Source organism: Trachypithecus francoisi, unplaced genomic scaffold, assembly GCF_009764315.1.
Source record: "Trachypithecus francoisi isolate TF-2019V2 unplaced genomic scaffold, Tfra_2.0 Lachesis_group9, whole genome shotgun sequence".
NCBI classification, from domain to species: domain Eukaryota; kingdom Metazoa; phylum Chordata; class Mammalia; order Primates; family Cercopithecidae; genus Trachypithecus; species Trachypithecus francoisi.
Window position 1 is genome coordinate 19466804 of NW_022681474.1, and position 20262 is coordinate 19487065.

Consider the following 20262-nt stretch of genomic DNA (forward strand, 5'->3'; position numbering starts at 1 on the left):
TGGGCTCTGTTTTCTCTAATTTGTTTTTCTCCCGTTTGTTTGCTGGTTTAGGTCTTTTATTTGATGCTAGAGGCTTTCCTCAAATACCTATGGATCCTTATATGTTCACTGACATTTAAAAATAAGACATGACAGAGTGAATGATAGGCTCTGTGTGCATGGGTGGTGTTTATAACTGGTAGGCTTTGCCACAGAGTGACTGAATGGCAAACTGACGATTTCACTGGAGAACCCCAAATGCCCATCTTTGAAGGCATTTTTCCCTGGAGATGTTCACTTTGTCCAGAAAAAAATTCTTCAGTTTTCTACCTGGACTAGTAAAGGTGGCTGGAGATTTTATACTAAGTGTACAGACTTTACTTAACCTCTTATTTTCTATTTTCTATTTTTTTCTCCAAATTCTTGAAGAGCACCTCATTACCACATTAGTATATTTCACTGTTATTTTTTATGCCAAAGTTCACTTTTTATTCCTACCAGCTTTATCCAAATCCCATTGTTTTAGAGCCTTAATAAGCAGTTAGTGGAGATATACGAAGTCCTTGACCATGGAGGAAATTCTAAAGAAGTAAATTTATTGACTTTCTCTGATTTACAATAAAGTCATAATGCACAAATCTGGAGAGCCAGAGTCAGGCAACATTACAAAGACAAGTGTGACAAGATGGGACAGAATACACAGTAACATGCTGTTAAGTAAAACAGCAGGTACCAAACTAGGAAAGATGTCCAAGGTCCATTATGGGCACACAATAGAAAGTGGTTCTACTGGCCAGGCCTGGTAGCTGGTGCGTGTAATGCCAGCACTTTGGGAGGCCAAGGCGGGCTGATCATTTGAGGTCAGGAATTTGAGACCAGTCAACATGGTGAAACCCCGTCGCTACCAAAAACACAAAAAAATTAGCTGGGCATGGTGGCACACGCCTGTAGTTCCAGCTACTCAGGAGGCAAGGCTAAGGTAGGAGAATCGCTTGAACCCAGGAGGTGGAGGTTGCAGCAAGCTGAGAGCCACTGTTTAACTCCAACCTGGGCAACAGAGTGAAACTCCACCTTAAAAAAAAAAAAAATGGAGGTGGTTCCACTTGTCCAGCAGGGTGACCTTGGATGAAAGTGGCTGGGTAAAGGAAGAGACATTGATAGAAGGCCTTAAGTGGCAGGTTAAAGAATATTAATTTAATCTTTTTAATAGGGGGCTGTTCTTTTATCTTGAGTGCAATAATCCTTATGTGATATTTCTGCTAGGCCAGCTGAATTTATCTGGAGGGCTGGATCAATGTGGGAGTCATAAAAATGAGGAGAGGGTTGAGATGCAGAGGTGCGTTGGAGGATGGACAAATTGGCAAGATTCTCATACCCCTAATGCTAGCTCCCATACATTTTATAGCTTCAATCTGACTTTCGTGCTTTTTTTAGTCCCTTTTCATTTTCATATCAGTTTAAAACAGAATACTGTAGAATTAATCTGGTTTTTAGTCATTAATGGAAACATTTGTGAATAGAACGATCTTTTAACCTTCATGACACTTAATTCATTCTCTTTTTCAGGGACATAACATTGCTTAAAAGATACATTTACATATGTCAGTTTTGTGATTTTCTGCAAAATTTCAGGGCAATAGAACATTGTCCAATTCATTCATTTTCCATGAAGGATTACATAAAATAATTATGGAAATTGATGTACATTTAAAACTATTCTTATGCTCATTTCATGGGAAGTGCATTACCACCTAGGAAATTACCAAGTCCACTTCTGTGATGAACTGATCTTTTTGAAAGCAGTGTGGTCTTGGCTCAGGGCACATAAAGCAGGCATTTGTTCTCCATGCTCATTACTACAATGACTACAATTATCTTTGAGTAGAATGAAAAAGAATTATGAGTTAATCATTACCATTTAAATTATGGAGGTTTGGCAGAGCTTTTCCTGAGAAAGCAGATTGTTGAGAGTTTAGAGAACTTTTCCACTTTTTTCAATTTTTTTTAAGTAATATAATCCCTTCATAAAAAATGAGAATACAATAACAAAATTCATATCCAGAGGGAGAAATGCAACAGGGGAATAGGGCTTTGGAGGAGGAGCACAGGGGTGTTCATGGCACATGTATACACACGTGTGCACACCCAACTTCCTAATTGTAACTCAAGCAAATGTTACAGAAAACATAAAATATGCACTGAAGGGTCTTGTGTCATTGTGAGACAGGGAGTGGTTAAGGATCAGCCACAGCAGAGGAGATATGAAGTGCTAGGATTAAAGGCTCCAAAAGCTAGTAAAAAATCAACAGAGCTTTCTCTACCTCCAACAGCTCCCAGAATGGCGACTTCAGTAACTCCACTGGATTAATCCAAGCTTGGTTTCCAAGAAGGTATGAAGCAGTGAACCGGAGTTTACCATAGGTGAACCCTCCTGCCATCCTGTTCCAAATCAACCTAAAAAGGACAAAATGAGTTTTCTACTTGGTGACCCCTAAAATTCCCCCAAACAAGGCAGTGAAGTGAAATATTTAGGTACCATTCATACTACAATCAAAGAAAAATGTCTGATTGCACTTAGACTTCAACATGAATGACAGAAGAAACGTAGGTGGTAAATAACTGCAAACAACTTATATTGGATCTGATCTTACGAAAAGGGGAAAGTACATCTTTGTGACAATATTTTGTGTTATATTAGGGGAGGAGAGCAAGAGAGGTGAGGGTGTCACCATGGAGAGGGGAAGTAAAAAACAGTTTGGTTCTCTTCTGGGAAGGAAAAGAAAAAAAAAAGAAAAAGAAAACAAAGTTTGGGGATACTTGGCACTCTTCAGACTCTGCCTCTTGTACCTTTAATTGGGAAGATAGACACAGAAGCAGTACACACAGGCATCTTTATCTTGTGAGAGGAAGCTTTGCATTATGGATGTGATTTATGGTGGGAGGAGTGATTTAACAAGGCTGACGCCTTACAAAGGGGCGTCATTCCCAGGGGATTTGTTAATTGAAGTGCCACATAGATCTGTGGGAAGATTTAAGGTGTTGTCATCCATGGCAGAAAGGATGAGATGACCTCACTTCTGTCTTTTTCAGTGCCATTATTCTAAGCTCTATAAAAAAACCTTTGTATGTTTTCTTTATAGTGACTTGGACTATATTTATTACAGAAATACTGCTAAATCAAGCTTTGTCAACAATTCCTAGACTATGTTTAGAAGAGACATAAACAATACGCTAGGAGTTATACACAATTTTGGCATTAAATATTCTTCCAGTAACACCTAATGTCTTTTTTTTTTTTTTTTTTTTTGAGACGGAGTCTCGCCCTGTCACCCAGGCTGGAATGCAATAGCATGACCTCAGCTCACTGTAACCTCCACCTCCCAGGTTCAAGCGATTCTCCTGCTTAGCTGAGATTACAGGCAAATGTCACCATGCCGGCTAATTTTTTTTGTTTTTTGTTTTTTTTTTTTTGGTATATTTAGTAGAGATAGGGTTTCATCATGTTGGCCAGGCTGGTCTCAAACTCCTGACCTCATGGTCCGTTCACCTCGACCTCCCAAAGTGCTGGGATTACAGGTGTGAGGCACTGTGCTCAGCGCTTCTCTTCTTTTTAGCTGACAGAATTATTCAAACAATCCCCCAAGCCATGAAAGAACCTACAATTCTATTATCATACTCAGCATACTGATATCTAAATCAGTTAATTGGACAATTATTTATTAGGTACCCACTATCTGTCAGCGTCTGAGCAAGGTACTGGGGATACACAAATGGGCAAGATGTAGTCTCTGCCCTGGAGGAAAAAAGTCAGCAGGGAAGGAGATTATATTACATAGCATCAAGATGCAAATGAAATAGCAACTTACAAGCTTACAATGAAGAGACTCTACAGTAAAGACTTGAAATTGAGTGTTTTAAAAGAAAGAACATTTTAAATTATAAAACTAACATTATGCCACATTGATGAAAACAAAAACAACAAAAAAGATTACATTCAATTGAAAAATATAAACAAGAAAAATTAAAATGCTATTACCCTAACATAACTGTTATCATTATTTTATTCCAATCTATTTTTAGATGAGTAATTTCACAGTTATAATCATTAGTTATACGTTAGGTATCTTCCTCTCATCTTTGATTATTTCACATATCACATAAGCCTAATTCCATGTAACTACCTGCTCTCCCTAATAATTGTAAAGAGCTGCATAGAGGAATATGTGCATCTATACATATATAGATATAAGAGAGATCTCTTGAAGGATAATTTGGCTAGATATAGAATTCATAGTTGACAATGCCACCTCCTCTGGTTCTCATGGTTTCTGATGAGACATCTACTGTCATCCAAATTGTGTCCCCCGCCCCATAGCAACGTGTCATTTTTCTCCGGCTGCTTTTATTTTTATTTTTGAGACAGAGTCTCACTCTGTCACCAGGCTGGAGTGCAGTCGCGTGATCTTGGCTCACTGCAGTCTCCGCCTCCCAGGTTCAAGCCATTCCTCTGCCTCAGGCTCCCGAGTAGCTGGGACTACAGGCATGCACCACCATGCCCGGCTAGTTTTTTTGTGTTTAGTAGAGACGAGGTTTCACCACGTTGGCCAGGATGGTCTCTGTCTCCTGACCTTGTGATCTGCCCACCTTGGCCTCCCAAAGTACTGGGATTACAGGTGTGAGCTACCACGCCCAGCTTCCAGCTGCTTTTAAGGTTTTGCCAAAGTTGGGATGTTTCCAGCCGTTATTTATTTGAATGCTCTTTCAGCTCCATTTTTTTCCCCTCTACTTCTGGCACCTCAAACATACATGTTGGTTCTTTTGTTATTGTCCCACAGGTCCCCAAGGCTCTGTTAATTTTTTTTTTTTTTTTTTGTCAGCCTATCTTTGCCCTGTCATTCAGATTAGGTAAATTCTACTGATCTGTCCTCAGGTTCACTGATTTCTATCTTCTGTCATTTCCTCTCTACTACTGACCTCAAATTTAGCAAAAGATATAAATGTACAGATTCAAGAAGCTGAATGAATACCAAACAGGACATTACATTCACCTTGAAATATCTGCCACTTTGAAAGAAATTCATGCCAAGACACATCATAATTAAATTTCTGAAAATAAAGTTAATGTAACAGACAAAATGTCCAGGAGCTAATCAAATTATCTGTTACCACAGAATGTTTTCTATTTTAGTATTGTATTTTTCAGTTATATAACTGCCATTTATTTCTATTTTTAAAAATTGGCATATAGTGCACCTATCATAATGGTTCTTTTGTTAACTTCTATTTCTTTGCTGAGCTTTTCTATTTTTTGTTGCAAGACAATTTGTAATTACTCGTTGAAGCATTTTTATGAGAGCTGCTTAAAATCCTTGTCAAGTAATTCCAGCATCTGATTTATCTCAGTATTGTCATCTGTTGACCGTCATTTCTTATTCAAGCTGTGATTTTTCTGGTTCTTGGTATGACAGGCTTTTTACCTTGTATCCTGAACATTTTGTCTATTATTTTAGTATTTTATTTTTAGTAGGCAGTCACTCCATTTATGTTCAGCATGCAAGCTCTGCCTTAGTTTTTGTGGGCTATGACTCCAATGGTAATTTGGTTTTTAAAGTCTTTGCAGTGTTATTTTGGTCTGCTTGGTTTATCTGGTGCTGCTGGGGCTCCCGGATGGTCCTTCATGATGTTACTTTACGGGAAGAAGGATTTTCCCCCAAGCCAGGTCCCATGGTACCTCTGGGAGAAGGGAGTCTCCAGCTCAGGGTAACAAAAAATCTTCCTGGGTTCGATGCTTTTGGCCAGAGGCCCCTGGGTGCTCATCTCTCAGCACAATAGACAAGTCTCAGGTCTGGATGTTTGTCAGTGGGGTTCCTGATATATCCCCCGTGCTGGTAGAGCCAGACTCATCTGGTATTACTGACTAGACTTCAGTTCCCTCTTCTGCAGGAACAAGTCTCTCTGGGCTGCCTTCTGTTGTTAGGTTGTAGGTCGGGAAACACCAAGCCTGGGTAACCTTCCCCTGTTGGGTGAGGGGTCAGATGTCTTGGAACCATGTTGTTCCTCTAGTCTTGGGGTCCCTCGCCAGTGTGCCTTCCTGTTTCCACCTTTCAGAATTCTCCTTCTGATTCCTCTTGCATTATTTTATAATTATACTTACCCAGAGTTTATAATTGTACTTTTCAGGGAGAAGCAGGGAAAAATAAATCTACACTCTCTTGTCAAGACCAGAAGTCAGAATACAGTATTTCAAAAACTTTTATTTGCACTACTTTCCAAAAGCTAAAAGCCTACCCTAGAATTATTTTTAAATCTTGTCTTCCGGACTTGAGTAACTTTGGCTGTTCCTCTGGGCATGGAAGAAGTGGCAGTAACAGACAACTTCAATAGTTTTAAAGAGAACAACTTAAAGACACTGTCTGAACTCCGCAGTGTGATGTTTTCTATGTAGCTTCAATATCGACTCCAGTATGGTTCCTATATTCACTCATTCAACAAATATTTATTGAGTGCTTACTACGTGCCAGTACTGTTTTAAGTCACTGGGGGGAAAATGTATTAACAATCTCTGCCCTTGTGGACATTTACATTCTGTAAAACATGAAACATTTTCCATTTTTAAAACTCAAATCGTAACAACTATTCAGTTTATTGTCTATTCATTCATAGGATCAGCTCTCAAATCTGAAACTCAACTCATTTCTACTACACAAGGAGTATCGCATTCCATTAGGTGTTTTCAGTCATTTTTCCATATGTGAAATTTAACTGGACTTGTGTAAGGAACCAGCTAAGTGAGTAAAATAGCAAATATTTTAGTAAAAATGACATTCATGCTAGATTAAATTTAGAAGGCTCAAATCTGTTCAATGTTGACATGTTTAACCAACCACACAAATATGATTGCAAATATATGTGTGGGGTTTTTAAATCTCAGTGACTTTTTATAAGATTTCCTAAAAATAGATGATGGTTCAGAGAAGACCTGCCTTAGGAAGACTGTTTTAACAGAAGCTGAACAATGGAATGCAGAGTGAGAAGGAAGGTGAAGATGATCTTTGGTTATGAGGCTTGAACTTGGAAGATTTGGAGACTAACCGTACCATAAATATTAAAGTCACGAGTGGAACTGACTATAGAATGGAGAGCACTGAGGCTGCAAACATGCTAAATTTGATGCAAATTTGATACAACTTGAATAGCAAGATATCTAAGTTAAAAATGTCCCAGCATGAAGATTCTAGAATAGGGTTTAGGAAAATAGCAGATTTAGAGTCATCTGGGTGTCACTGGCAAAATGGCTGAAGTTGTAGGAAAGGGTGAGAATCTCTGAGAAAAGTGTCTTGAAAAGTGAAGAGTAGAAAGAGAGCTGAGGATTGAATCTTCAGATAAGTCAGCTCCAAGCCTCTGCTCTTCTCTTTCTTTCTCTCTTTCACTCTCATCCTCTGGCCCTCTAGGTGATCTCATCTGATTATAGTGCTAATTTAGCTAAACAAACATGTTCTCTGTGTATACTCTTACAATTTCAATCTGTCCTGATAAAAATAGAAATCAAAATGCAAACAAAATACAGAGCAAATATTTGAAGTAAACACTGAAGCTATGCTAGGTCCAAGCAAAGAAGTGAAAAACCCTAGGGTTATTCAGAAGAGAGTTCTTCTATGGCAGAACTCAATTCCTATCTTCTAGTTTTTGGGGAAATTTCCAGTCTCATATTTATAGGAAAAATGAGATTTTGGAAGCTTTAGGAGTCAAGTGTGGTGTACTTGAGGGAGACCTCAGTAAGTGCGGATGTGGCGGAAAGCAAGACTCAGAATCTATGGTAAATATAAAGCCAAATTATATGAGAACTTGGGGAATACAAAGCCAAAACAGCTCGTTGCACATGCTCATATTTGTTGAACAACTTTATTTAAAAAGAAAGAAATTCACAAGCTAAGACACGAATGGTGATGGAGTTTGGATCTTGATTGTGTAAGATTTTGAAGAGCATGAGTACCTTAAAATGTTCCTAGACAGCCTAAAGAGAGAAACGGTAGAAACAACAACAAAAAAGACTTTTTTTTTTTTTTTTTAAACTGAAGCTTTAAAATTTTACCAGCAAAGACGAGAAATAGTGAAAGGGAAAATGATGCAGACAGGTTGACTCATGCAAACTGAAACCAAAGAACATGTGCAAGATGCTTAATGCCTTTTTAAGAAACATGCAAAGGGAGGCTGGGCATGGTGGCAACAGAGCGAGACTCCATCTCAAAAAAAAAAAAAAGGGGGGGGGGAACCCGCAAATGAAAGGCATAACTAGACATCTTGGTGGGTGTGATGGAGGACCAGAAAAGTGCTTGCTAAGAAGTTGATATGATAGCTGTATATAGCACATTTGAATGGTAGATGGGAGAGATTAACTAGTAGACAGAGGTCCAAAGGCCATGTCTTTAAAAATTATATGATCTCAGTGCAATCACAGGCTACAAGAAAACTGCTGAGGCTATATGACCCTCACTCAATTTCAAAGTCCAAAGCTATTAGTAAGTCAGTGTCATAACTGGTGGCCTAAAACAGTTAGAATTCCAAGCCGAAGGCCAAATTATGACAAGGTAACTTTCTGTTCATAACATAAGCAATTCAGGAAAACCCACTTTAATATCTTTGTCTATGTGGGATTAAAATTTGGTCCTTATTGTGTTATCTTGGCTTATTTAGAAACCTCTTGTTTCTAAACTCTTAAGTTATCAAATCAAAAGAGCAACCAGAGTGACTTTGGTTTGGATGCGGATACAGTTGGCCTGCAGAATGCATCCTTTATTAGGTGCTTGATGTTAGATGAAATGTGGTTGCTTCTTTGTTCTGTTCTGCTATAGCTAAAATTAAATCAGTTTTATTTATCTTTAGTTCATTTCTCTCTCCTCAGAAGTCTCCAACTTAATCACTCTAGACCTGAACTAGGTTGAGATGGGAGCAAAACCCAGATGGTGATTTCTGCTGAGGAATTCCACCCCTACCAATGCGTTGAATTGCCTGCACTCACCTCTAACTCCATCCAGCTTTACATCCCACATGGTAGCAATACAGCTTTTCAGGGCAACCTGAAAGTCTCTCTACGAAATAACTTTACCTCTTTGAAAAGTTGGATCATTTCAAGCAACAGTTTACCCTCAAATTTCTAAAAAAGTGCTGGGCGGACCCTCACTGTTCACAATTTCAACTACCATTTTTGCCTCTGTAGAAGGCTCTACTTTTTTAGGAAGAAAAGTTGGCTGAAGGTTGGAGGTATTTTCTCACCTTTCCAGGCACAGGGCAGTGCCTGTGGTGCAGTTCTGATTTAATAGCCAGAACACCATGTCCAGGGTCCTCTATGAAGATGACGCTGTCATTCCTCTTTCTTGCCTGCCACTGAGGATTGTCAGGCTCTGACCCCTCCTACAATGACTACCCACCTCTTCAAAATCATTTTCCAATTATGACTCATTTTGTTTACATTAATTGATTTGGTCATCTTTTAAAATTAGTTTTGGATCCTGAAGACATACTAAAAATATGAAGCAGGGTAATAAATACCTTAGAATTATCTGGTAAGCCATTTAAAAGAGCAAGGATGATGGGAAAAGGAGAATGAAAAATCAGTTTACTGTTAGGTATGGTGAAGATTGAATTACACATTATTCTCTTGAAAATGAGAAGCTATGTTTTCCAATATCTGAATAAACGTACAAGTCCAAATATCAGGAAAAAGAATTTCCAGTGCAAATTTTATATACAGCATTATAACAAAAAGCGTATAGCAGATATTCCATAAAATAACATTTTCCAAATTAATTATGCATACATATACATCAGCTAATTGAATGACACTGGTAGATACTTCTTCATTAAGATGTGAGTTTTATGCTTGTTACTGTATATTTTCAATTATGAATTAAGGGTAAGAATCACCATCTTCTGTGAATACATTTCCATAATTTAAAAATTCCACAAAGCTACCTTCTGTCTTCCAGTTTGTAAGCAAATGTCTCTACAGGCCTTTCAAGTGTTTATAGTTGGTGAACAGTAACTTGACACTTATTTTGCATAATGGTGCTCAACCAAATGTAGGATACTATAATTATAGCATAATTATTCATAGAGTTACAGTAAAATTCTAAACCATTTTATTTAGAATCTTTCAGCAGTGAAGAGAACCTACATGAAAGTGTGCCAAAATAATTTCCGTTTACTGAAATTTATGAGACTTGTAACAGGCTCTGTCTTTGAACACATATGAAGAATGTAGATAGTGATAGTTTCTGCATATGGGCTGGCTTATAGCTTCCCTATATTCATATTTATCTATGAGTTCTGAAAAATTGGTAATAGAGTATGATTTTTCCAATTGCAGTAAAATATACATAACATAAAATTTATCATTTTAACTATTTTTAAATATACAGTTGCAGTGGCATTAAGTATTCACATTGTTGTGCAATCATCCTCCTCACCCACCTCCAGAACTTTCTCATCACCCCAGACAGAAACTTTGTACCCAGTAAGCACGAACTACCCATTCTCCCTTCCCACAGAGTGGCTTATTTCACTTCGCATAAGGTACTCAAGGTTCATCCGTGTCACCGCATATGTCAGAATTTCCTTACTGTTGAAGGTTGGTACTATTCCACTGCACGCACGGCACACATTTCGTGCATCCATTCATGGGTGAATGGGATGACACCTGGGCTGCTTGGCTACTGTGAATAACGGTGTTATAAACACTGGTGTACAAATATCTGTTCAAGTCCCTGCTTTCAATTCTTTTGGGTCTATAGCCAGAGGTGGAATCGCTGAATCATAGGGTAATTCTATGTTGAATTTTGTGACAAACCTCCATACTATTTTCCAACAGCAGCTGAACAATTTTACGTTCCCACAAGCAATGCACAAACTTCCAATTTATCCACCTCAAAATAGTTGATTTTTAAGAAGAAAAATTTGAATTAAAATCTTGTAATATGATTTCTGGACTTGTTTCTTTTCATCTCTCTTCTCTTTGTCACTTGCTTTTATCACAAACCACAGAATTTATGATGCAAGACTTAGTTTGATTAGAAATCCTAATTCCAAGAGGTCTACTGAGGAAGAGAGACAGAGAAAGTTAAAAGTCATAAAAGTTAATTCAGAGTGTATGTTGCCACAATAAAGAACAATTGGGGGAAGGGCAGTAGTGTCATATGGCATGGGATCAGAGGGCAGCTTCCTCCCTGAAATCTTAATGCCATGCTACATTCCTCAGCGTGCAAAGGCAAATTCAACTCAGAAGCTGAGAAGACAAAAACAAGATTTGATAATAGCAAACTAAAGGAAAGTACATACAAAATGAAGAAGGAAAAATGAGTTTTGTCCTTCAGATAGAGACTGAGGAAAATGTAGATCATGTGCACCAACAGTTTCTGTACCACTTGATGGAGAGGTAATCAAACATTTAGGATTATTTTTCCTGACATAATCTTCAGACTGCTGTACAAATTGAATAATGATAATTTGGTTTACATATCATAAGCATTTGTTTAGATGAAATAAAGAAGTGTTTACAGGATTGGAAATTAAGTAAAACATTCAATGGGCTAGAATTAGAATCATTATTTTAAAATTAGAAATAAAAAACTTCTTTAATTAACATAAAAATATGCCTGTTATGATACTTCACAAGATACTCATGTAGACACTAAAATTCTAGTGCTCCTTGATTTGTTTATGAAATCATTTTAAAAAGAATATTCCACATATATATTTACCAGTTTCATATGCAAATATACTCTCCATAAAGCATACCAATAGTTTGTATTTTATAAAATACAGTAATATAAATTAGAGGAAACAAGTGGATTTTTAAGAAATTATTCATATAGGATTTTGATTAGTTTAGCCACTACATGCACGTTGAGACTATTTCCAAGTAGGCGATAACGCTGTTTCACTGTTATCTTCTCAGGAAATCCTAGAAAAGACAAAGAACAATTTAAAGAAACCATTTGTAATCACAATTTCCAGAGATGAAAGGATGTATCCTTTAGTAAGGGCACAGCGGTCATTTCATAAATAAATCACTAAGGTCTCCATGAAGTTTTATTAACAAAATGAAGTATTATTAACTAATACCTCATTCCTTGTTGTGGGTGAATAATATTCTATTGTATAGATTTACCACATTTTATTTTTTCATTCATTCATTCAAAGACATTTGGATTGTTTCTACTTTTTTGGCTGCTGAGCCAAAAATATTCTATAACATTATATTGCCTACACAGTGAGATAGTAACATATCACATTATGTTATGCTCAGCACACACACACATACACATAAAATATCCACAGAACTCAGAGAAATCCACGTATTAGTGTACTTTTTTAAAAAGCTATGGTTGCCATTATTTCACAGTTCTTTCTTTGATTTAATAATCATTTTATGGATATAACTTGCAAAGCACAAAAATCATCCACTTAAAGTATACAATTAAGAGGTTGTTAGTATAGTCACTGAGTTTTTCAAACATCTCCATTGTCTAATTCCAGAATATTTTCATTACTTCAAAAAAAATCACTTCAAAAAAAAATTTGGTACCTATTAGCAGTCACTGCCTATTACCTCCCTGCCCCCAACCGTTAATCTACTTTCTGTTTCATATAAATTGAGCCTTAAAATATGTTGTCTTTTGTGTCTGGTTTCTTTCACTAAACATGTTTTAAAGGTTCATTCATGTCATAGCATGTACTAATACCTCATTCCTTGTTGTGGGTGAATAATATTCTATTGTATAGATTTACCACATTTTATTTTTTCATTCATTCATTCAAAGACATTTGGATTGTTTCTACTTTTTTGGCTGTTGAGAATAATGCTGTTATGAACATTCACGTATGTTTTTGTATAGACATATATTTTCAATTCTCTTGGATATATACATAGGGGTGAAACTGCTGGGTCACACAGTAACTCTATGTTTAATGTTTGAGGAACCGTTAGACTGTTCTTCAAAGCAGCTGCACCATTTTATATTCACATCCAGCAGTGTATGAAGGTTCCAATATCTCCACATCTTCATCAATACTTTATTGTTTGTCTTTTCTATTTTAGCCATCCTAATGAGTATGAAATAATATCATACTGTGATTTTATTTACATTTCCCTAATAACTAACTAACATATTTTTAATGTGCTTATTGGCCATTTATCTACCCTTTTTGGAGAAATATTGACTCAAATCCTTGCCCATTTTAAAATTGGATTTCTCTTTTTTTAATTGCTGAATTGTAAGAGTCCTTTACATATTCTGGATACGAGTCCCCCACAGTTGTTTTTACACTCTGCTTCCACAAACTGCCTTTCTCATGTTGGACTTCCATTTGCTACATTCCTTTCTTAAAACAAAAAGGCCCATGGATCCCTCATACACTGGAAAAAGGCTTTGCAAATATCAGCATAAAAGACTGTCCATGTACAAGAGTATACACTATAATGTTAGTTATAATGTCAGGATTTCACATTCAGCATACTCTGGCAAAGCAAAGAAATAAAGGAAAAATAACTTAGATAAGAAAATTTTAAAAATAATTAGGAGTATTAAGAATAGCAAAATTTCAGCCGGGCGTGGTGGCTCACACCTGTAATCCCAGCACTTTGGGAGGCCGAGGCGGGCAGATCACGAGGTCAAGAGATCAAGACCATCCTGGCTAACATGGTGAAACCCCGTCTCCGCTAAAAATACAAAAAATTAGCCGGGCGAGGTGGCGGACGCCTGTAGTCCCAGCTACTCAGGAGGCTGAGGCAGGAGAATGGCGTGAACCCGGGAGGTGGAGCTGGCAGTGAGCCAAGATCACGCCACTCTCTAACCTGGGTGACAGAGCGAGACTCCGCCTCAAAAAAAAAAAAAAAAAAAAGAATAGCAAAATTTCATATACTTGTGAGCTTGTGAGGACAGGAAGGTAGAATTAGTTACAATAAAATTGCTTCATCGATGCTTGATATTTTATTAACTGCAATAAAATAACAGCAATTACCGTTGCAATTAAACATGACCATAAAGTTTCCATTCTAAAGATAATATCTTAGGTAAGCACATTACTTATCTAAACGTATTTACTTCAAAGTAGCCAATGGTATAAATGTACCTACAAACAGGCTTTTAGACTGTCCCAGGGATGACCTTTTGCAATATTACAATTACAGCAGAAGGAAAGAAAGGTTTGAAAACAAACAAGTAAGATTTGTACAAATTATATCTATGTGTGTGTGTGTGTGTGTGTGTGTGTGTGCGCGCGCGCATCTGTGCATATTTCTCTAAATCTAAACTGTTAGATTGGCACAAAAGTAAATGCACTTTTTGCCACTGAAAGTAACGGCAAATTACTTTTGCACCAACCTAACAACTTGTGGAAAACATGACATAATTTTTTAAGTTAAAAGACGACTTTTTAAAAACTTAGATACATTAAAAATAACAATAATAATCCTCAAAAACAAAGAAATATAGAATGAACAAGGTCAAGGTATCAGCTTTCACCCATAAGGGCAGGTTAGTGTTTTTCTTCAGAAGCCTACTACTGCAGAATACACACCACCAGGTGTCACAGAACCAGGACAGAGCGTTCATTGCAGATCCATCATTGCCAGTAGACAAACAGCTCAAACAATGCCCATTTTTGGATCCAGAGTCAACAATGTTAGAAACACACATAAGGGACAGTTGTGTCATGGTGCTGCTCAGTGGTGACATCAGGGTAAGCTCAACTCCACAAACATATCACGTATTTTAAAAGGAGGTTCAGCAATTTCAGAGGCTGTTTTTCTAACTGCTACACATATATATTCAGAGAGTTTTGAAAAATTCTATTTTACCCACTTAAAATTTAAAAACAATGAGAAAAATATTTATGAAATAAATATTATAAAATAAGTGGTTCATTCTAAAAATGAAAGCTAAAGCAAATTTTACATTATGTCTCAGATATTATATAAGAATTTTACATACATTAACTCATTTAACCATCACAATAACCCTATGAAGTAGGAGTTATGATTATCCTCATTTTACAGACAAGTAAACTAAAGAAAGGAACGGTTAAGGTGGGGCTGGGATACGAAATCACTCAGTCTGACTCCGGGCTCTGCACTCCTTAGCAAGGTTCAGTATTACCAAAGTGACTACTGCCCTTTGAAAACAAAAAAGCACTGGAATAAAGCTGAGGAATTCGTTTTAATTAGATAGTTAATCTCTTTTCTCTCTTCAACAGTATGTCTGATTGCTCAGCTGAAAAAAGGAAAAAAAAAATAGTAGCTAGGAAAGCAGACTAGGAATGAGAATTCTTGAGTCTAATTCTCAGGTCTTTATTGTTTTGTAATGCTCTCACTCATTTTGTGACATAAACTACGACAAGGAAAGTTTGTGTTTCTCTTAAACAACACTCCCCAGGATATCTGGGACAAAAATGAGATCACCAAGAAAGAGGCAGAGAGTACAAAATAAACCTGGTTGCTGTGACTACGCTCAGAGAACCAATTACCAAGAGGGTAGTCAAATTACATTGGCAGTTTGTTCCCTATGTACAAAACGGTTGTGTTCCAAGACCTCAGCTTAAATCCCTTATTTAGAATTTGACACATGATCTATTAAACCTGTTATTTATTTGAGAAATAGTGCCATATTAATATTATAAAAGTATTGAACTTAACAAAGTTTGACTTTTCTGCATTCAAACTCTCAATCAGAGTCCTCAAAAGCACACTTCCTCCTTCTCTAGCCAGGGAAGCATGCTAGGGAGGTCAATCTTTCTCCCAGTCCATCAGCCAGGTACTGGGAGCATGCCCACCCCAGGCCTGAGAAACCCACAGCCTCCTTAGAGCTGAGAGCACTGGCCCTGGTAGTGGGATCAGGGAGATGGGCTGGGGCATCACTGAGAAGGCCAAAGCAGTGTGTATAATCTCTTCAGAGCACCAATCCCTGGACTTCCGGGGCTGCCAATGAAGTTAGGTCTTTGACTTTCTCACTCTACAACTAAATCTTCCCATTTGTTCTTGAGATTCCTTGCTGTAGATCCCCAATCTTTCAATTCTATGTCAATTCATCTCCTGTGTCAATTTCATTTTCTGAGACCCCTTTTGTTCCATTATGAAAGCTCCTTCCTAGACAGCCTCTCCACCTCCTCTTTCTCCACCTACCCCTTGTAGGGAAGGATAGAGCCACACAGCTGACACAGGTGTATCTGAGGAGAATAAATACCAATACATCCCCCACCCTTCCAAAATAATCCCTCAACTGCCTTTTAATTTTTTTAAAGAGGTGATCGAAAGCATTCTTTCACAAGCTCTACTGTGGGGTGATTAGGAGAGGACCTCTGAAAAAGAAAATAAGCTGGAAAGGGGATGCTATGCACAGCCATCTGTGGAAAGAGGTGAGGAGTTGCCAATGTGACCCTTCTAACCATGCCAACCTCTGTGGCCCACTAGTGGAGTTAGTGAGAGGGAGAATGAATCAGGAGAGAACCGAATGAGGCAGTTATGAGGGGAAAGAGGGCAGAAAGATGCCATAAATGGCATGATCAGGAAAGGAAAGAGGTTTCCTGAGCCCGTTTGTTGAGGCAAGTCCTAGACACACAAGTCCCTAAAGATTTTTGAGAGTTTTAATACATGAAAGCTGAATTCTGCATGTATCCCACATACCGAACTCTGGAGGAAATCCAAGGAGATTTGCTATTTCTTTAGGAGTGAAATATCGCAGTTTAAGCATTAACAGCTTTGTTATCTGTTCTTCTTGTGACAGCTTGGTAAGGGATTTGTAGATATTCTCAATCTGTAAGAAAATACCCAAGATAACTAAAAAAGTAATGTGCAACTGGATTTAAGATCTCCTGCTGTGAGACAGTCTAAACTCGATGGACATACAGTCTGCTCTAACACACAGCGGCAAAGTGCACAGGGCAAATTGGCTCTGTGCAATAGACTACACACTGGCTCGATAAGGACAATGTAAACTTTGAAAAGAAAAAAAGGTTAACATTCAACAGATCAGGATATTTTTCAGGGTGTCTGTCATTTTGGAGCCCTTAAAATAAAATCATAAGAGTATAAACAATAAATGACAATATAAAAGAAATATAGTGAAAAATGCAAAAGAAGCATGACAAAACAACCAAGTCAATTTTATAATAAAACAGGAGAATCATTAAAACTTTTATTTTTATACTCAGGTTCATCAAGATACTTCCTTAAAATGATTAAATACATTAAGCAAATATAATTTCTTCAATCCAGACATTCATTTGCCTATAACAGAATTTTTATCATGGGTAAATTTTATTAGTTAAAAGTTTGAATCAGTATAAAAGATAATGTGATCTCACTTTAAAATTATTCCAAAAAAATATAAAACTTGCTATATATTAGACTTGTATTCAACCATGACACCATGAAGAGTTAACAACTAAAGTATTCATAAAGCACATTGCTAAGATTTCTTTTTTTCCTTAAAAGGAAGTTTTATAGTGTGTGCTGCAAAGGAGGGCTCCAATATTAAGATGTTTGTACAACATTTTAGAGAACATTAACTATTGTAGGCTGAATTTCAATTTACTATTTATGGAATAAAAGAAAAGCAGAAGGTAAAAATAAGAAAAAGAAAAACATAAAACATTCCTTGCATATACACTCATGTAGAGCAACAAGAAAAAGATGTATTCAACAGTAATAAAACATATATATGAATATACATATGAATGAATAAAATATATATTCATGGCCAGTTGGATGCATAAAATTATTTTAATGTTCTCAAAGTACTATACAATTTTAGTTAAAAGTTTTAAAGTGTTTTAGTTTTAAAACATGCATAGTACCTGCACATCCTCTGCAGTCTGTAACACAGACCCTGTCCCTTCTATGTAGCTTCCATATCTGAAAAATCAACACAACTATTATGCGGCACCTGATGTATGTGTTAATGCTAAATTTCTTAAATATTTATCGAATGAATTAATCAATCTACACAATTACATCCTTCTGAAATATCTGGAATAATGTCACATAAATATCATTTGTAGGTAAAAGATTACTAGGTAAAAGACATAAGATAGTTCCATTTAAATGTCTCAGAAATGGGCCAGGCACAATGGCTAACGCCTGTAATCCCAGCACTTTGGGAGGCCGAGGTGGGTGGATCACCTGGTGTCAGGAGTTTGAGGTCAGCCTGGCCAACATGGTGAAATCCTGTCTCTACTAAAAATATAAAAAAATTAGCCAGGCATGGTGGCACATGCCTGTAATCCCAGCTACTCAGGAGACTGAGGTAGGAGAATCTCTTAAACCTGGAAGGCAGAGGTTGCAGTGAGCCGAGATCACACCGCTGCACTCCAGACTGGGCAACAGAGTGAGACTCTGTCTCAAAAAAAAAATGATAATAATAATAAATAATAAATGTCTCAGAAATGAAGCATGGCACAGTTTTTTGAGTTGAATAGACACCACTGAATTATGAACTATAAGTTGTTATTTCTTTGTATTAATTGTCCCATCTTGAATGTTCATCACTGGAAAGGATGCACTTTATATTCAAATATAATTCAATAGTGGCTCCCCTGCCACATTAACCCAAATGCTGTATAGGTGAAAAGAAATTGCTGCCATTTTTATCACGTCTGAACCACCATTTCCTCTCAGGAACCCACCACCCTACCCTCTAACACCATGGCAAACACAGTGCCACTGAGCCTATGTCTGCTTGTCATTTAACACAGTACAATTTTATGATCACTTTCATACAACAATCAGACCATTATATTAAAAAACTGCACAGAAAATATAAAACACTTCAGAAATGCAAGTCATTAGCAGTATGTCTTTCTCTAAGATTATTGCCAAGCTGGCCGTTCAACATTTTAGCATTATTTCTTTTTTACAAAGAAAACAGTTTAAAATAAGAATTAGAGGGAAAAAGTCAAACCAGGAAAAAAATAATTTTTTTCAAACTGTCTTTTTCATATATATTACACATATAAATATGTGTGCATATACACATAGTATCTATACCAAAATAAATTTTACAATCAGGCTTCTTTTATGTCATCTGTATAATTAGAAAAGAATTTCAAGGTTGTTTATTACAAAATTGCTAAGTCTTATTTTATGAGAGTCCTAAACAGAACCTATTGAACTTGGTAATTGACAACAGCCCAGTGAAGTCTTTCAAGGTAATGGAAAGCAATAAACTCTTTCCCCTGAAGTACAAGGGCAGAGTATAATAAAGTCAGAATGAGTCTGGTATGGTTATATTGGGGTACAAGATATCATACAAGATATTAATAGCCAACTAGAAGGTAAGAACAGAAAGCCTAAACTGACAAATCATACAACTACCTATCAAATGAGGTTGAGTAGCATTCAGAAAGCAGAGATAGAGATCCTTGGCAAAATTTTTCTTTTTGTTTGAGACAGAGTCTCACTCTGTCATCCAGGCTGTAGTGCAGTGGTGTGATCTTAGCTCACTGTAACCACTGCCCCCCAGATTCAAGCGATTCTCCTGCCTCAGTCTCCCAAGTAGCTGGGATTGCAAGCGCCCACCACCACGCCTGGCTAATTTTTGTAGTTTTAGTAGAGACAGGGTTTCACCATGATGGCCAGGCTAGTCTCAAACTCCTGACCTCAGGTGATCTATCTGCCTCAGCCTCCCGAAGTGTTGGGATTACAGGCATGAGCCACTATGCCCAGCCAAAATTTTTCTTGAAAAGCTCTAATTTTCCCCTTTCTAGGTTTAAAAAAATTAGTGAGAAATGTATTAAATGTTCAAGAAATAACCCAAAGGAAGCCCTCTAAATATTCATGAATAGGTAACCAGTAAAGTAAATTATATAATGTACCTATACAATGAAAACACAGTCCTTTAAGTACTGATAGGCGATAATATTCTATTTATATTGTGCAGTGAAAAAAGGGGTATATATATAGTATCCTGCCATTTACTTAAAAAGGGGGATAAAATATAGATGGATATTTAAATATACTTTCAGATACAATACCTCTGGAAGATTATACAGTAAATTGATATCATTGGTTGCATGTAGGGAGAAGAACTGAATGGTCAAGAGATAGAAATGGAAGGGAGTCTTACAATCTTAGTTATCTTTTGAATTGGGAACCATGGGCATATATCACTTATGTAAAAACCTGAATAAAATTTAAATTTAAAAGTTACCCTAATAGTCTCCAGATGACTCAATATTACTTCTTTAGATTAAAATTTAATTTCTTATTATACATTGATCATAAGAGTGAAC

The 20262-nt window shown here is 36.9% G+C and overlaps 1 protein-coding gene across 5 annotated transcripts in view; it reads right to left on the minus strand.

Annotated features, from left to right (window-relative positions):
• Window positions 1–4833: 4833 nt before the first annotated feature.
• The window catches only part of TRDMT1 (tRNA aspartic acid methyltransferase 1), a 66628-nt gene continuing 51199 nt past the window's right edge, over window positions 4834–20262 (minus strand). For all 5 annotated transcript variants that reach the window (XM_033208616.1, XM_033208615.1, XM_033208617.1 and 2 more), the window contains 3 exons: window positions 17830–17887; window positions 16658–16787; window positions 4834–11938 (listed from right to left, as the gene is read on the minus strand). In XM_033208616.1, the coding sequence (XP_033064507.1) occupies window positions 11838–11938; window positions 16658–16787; window positions 17830–17887 (289 nt within the window). In that variant the 3' untranslated portion in view covers window positions 4834–11837. The remainder of the gene's footprint in view (window positions 11939–16657; window positions 16788–17829; window positions 17888–20262) is intronic.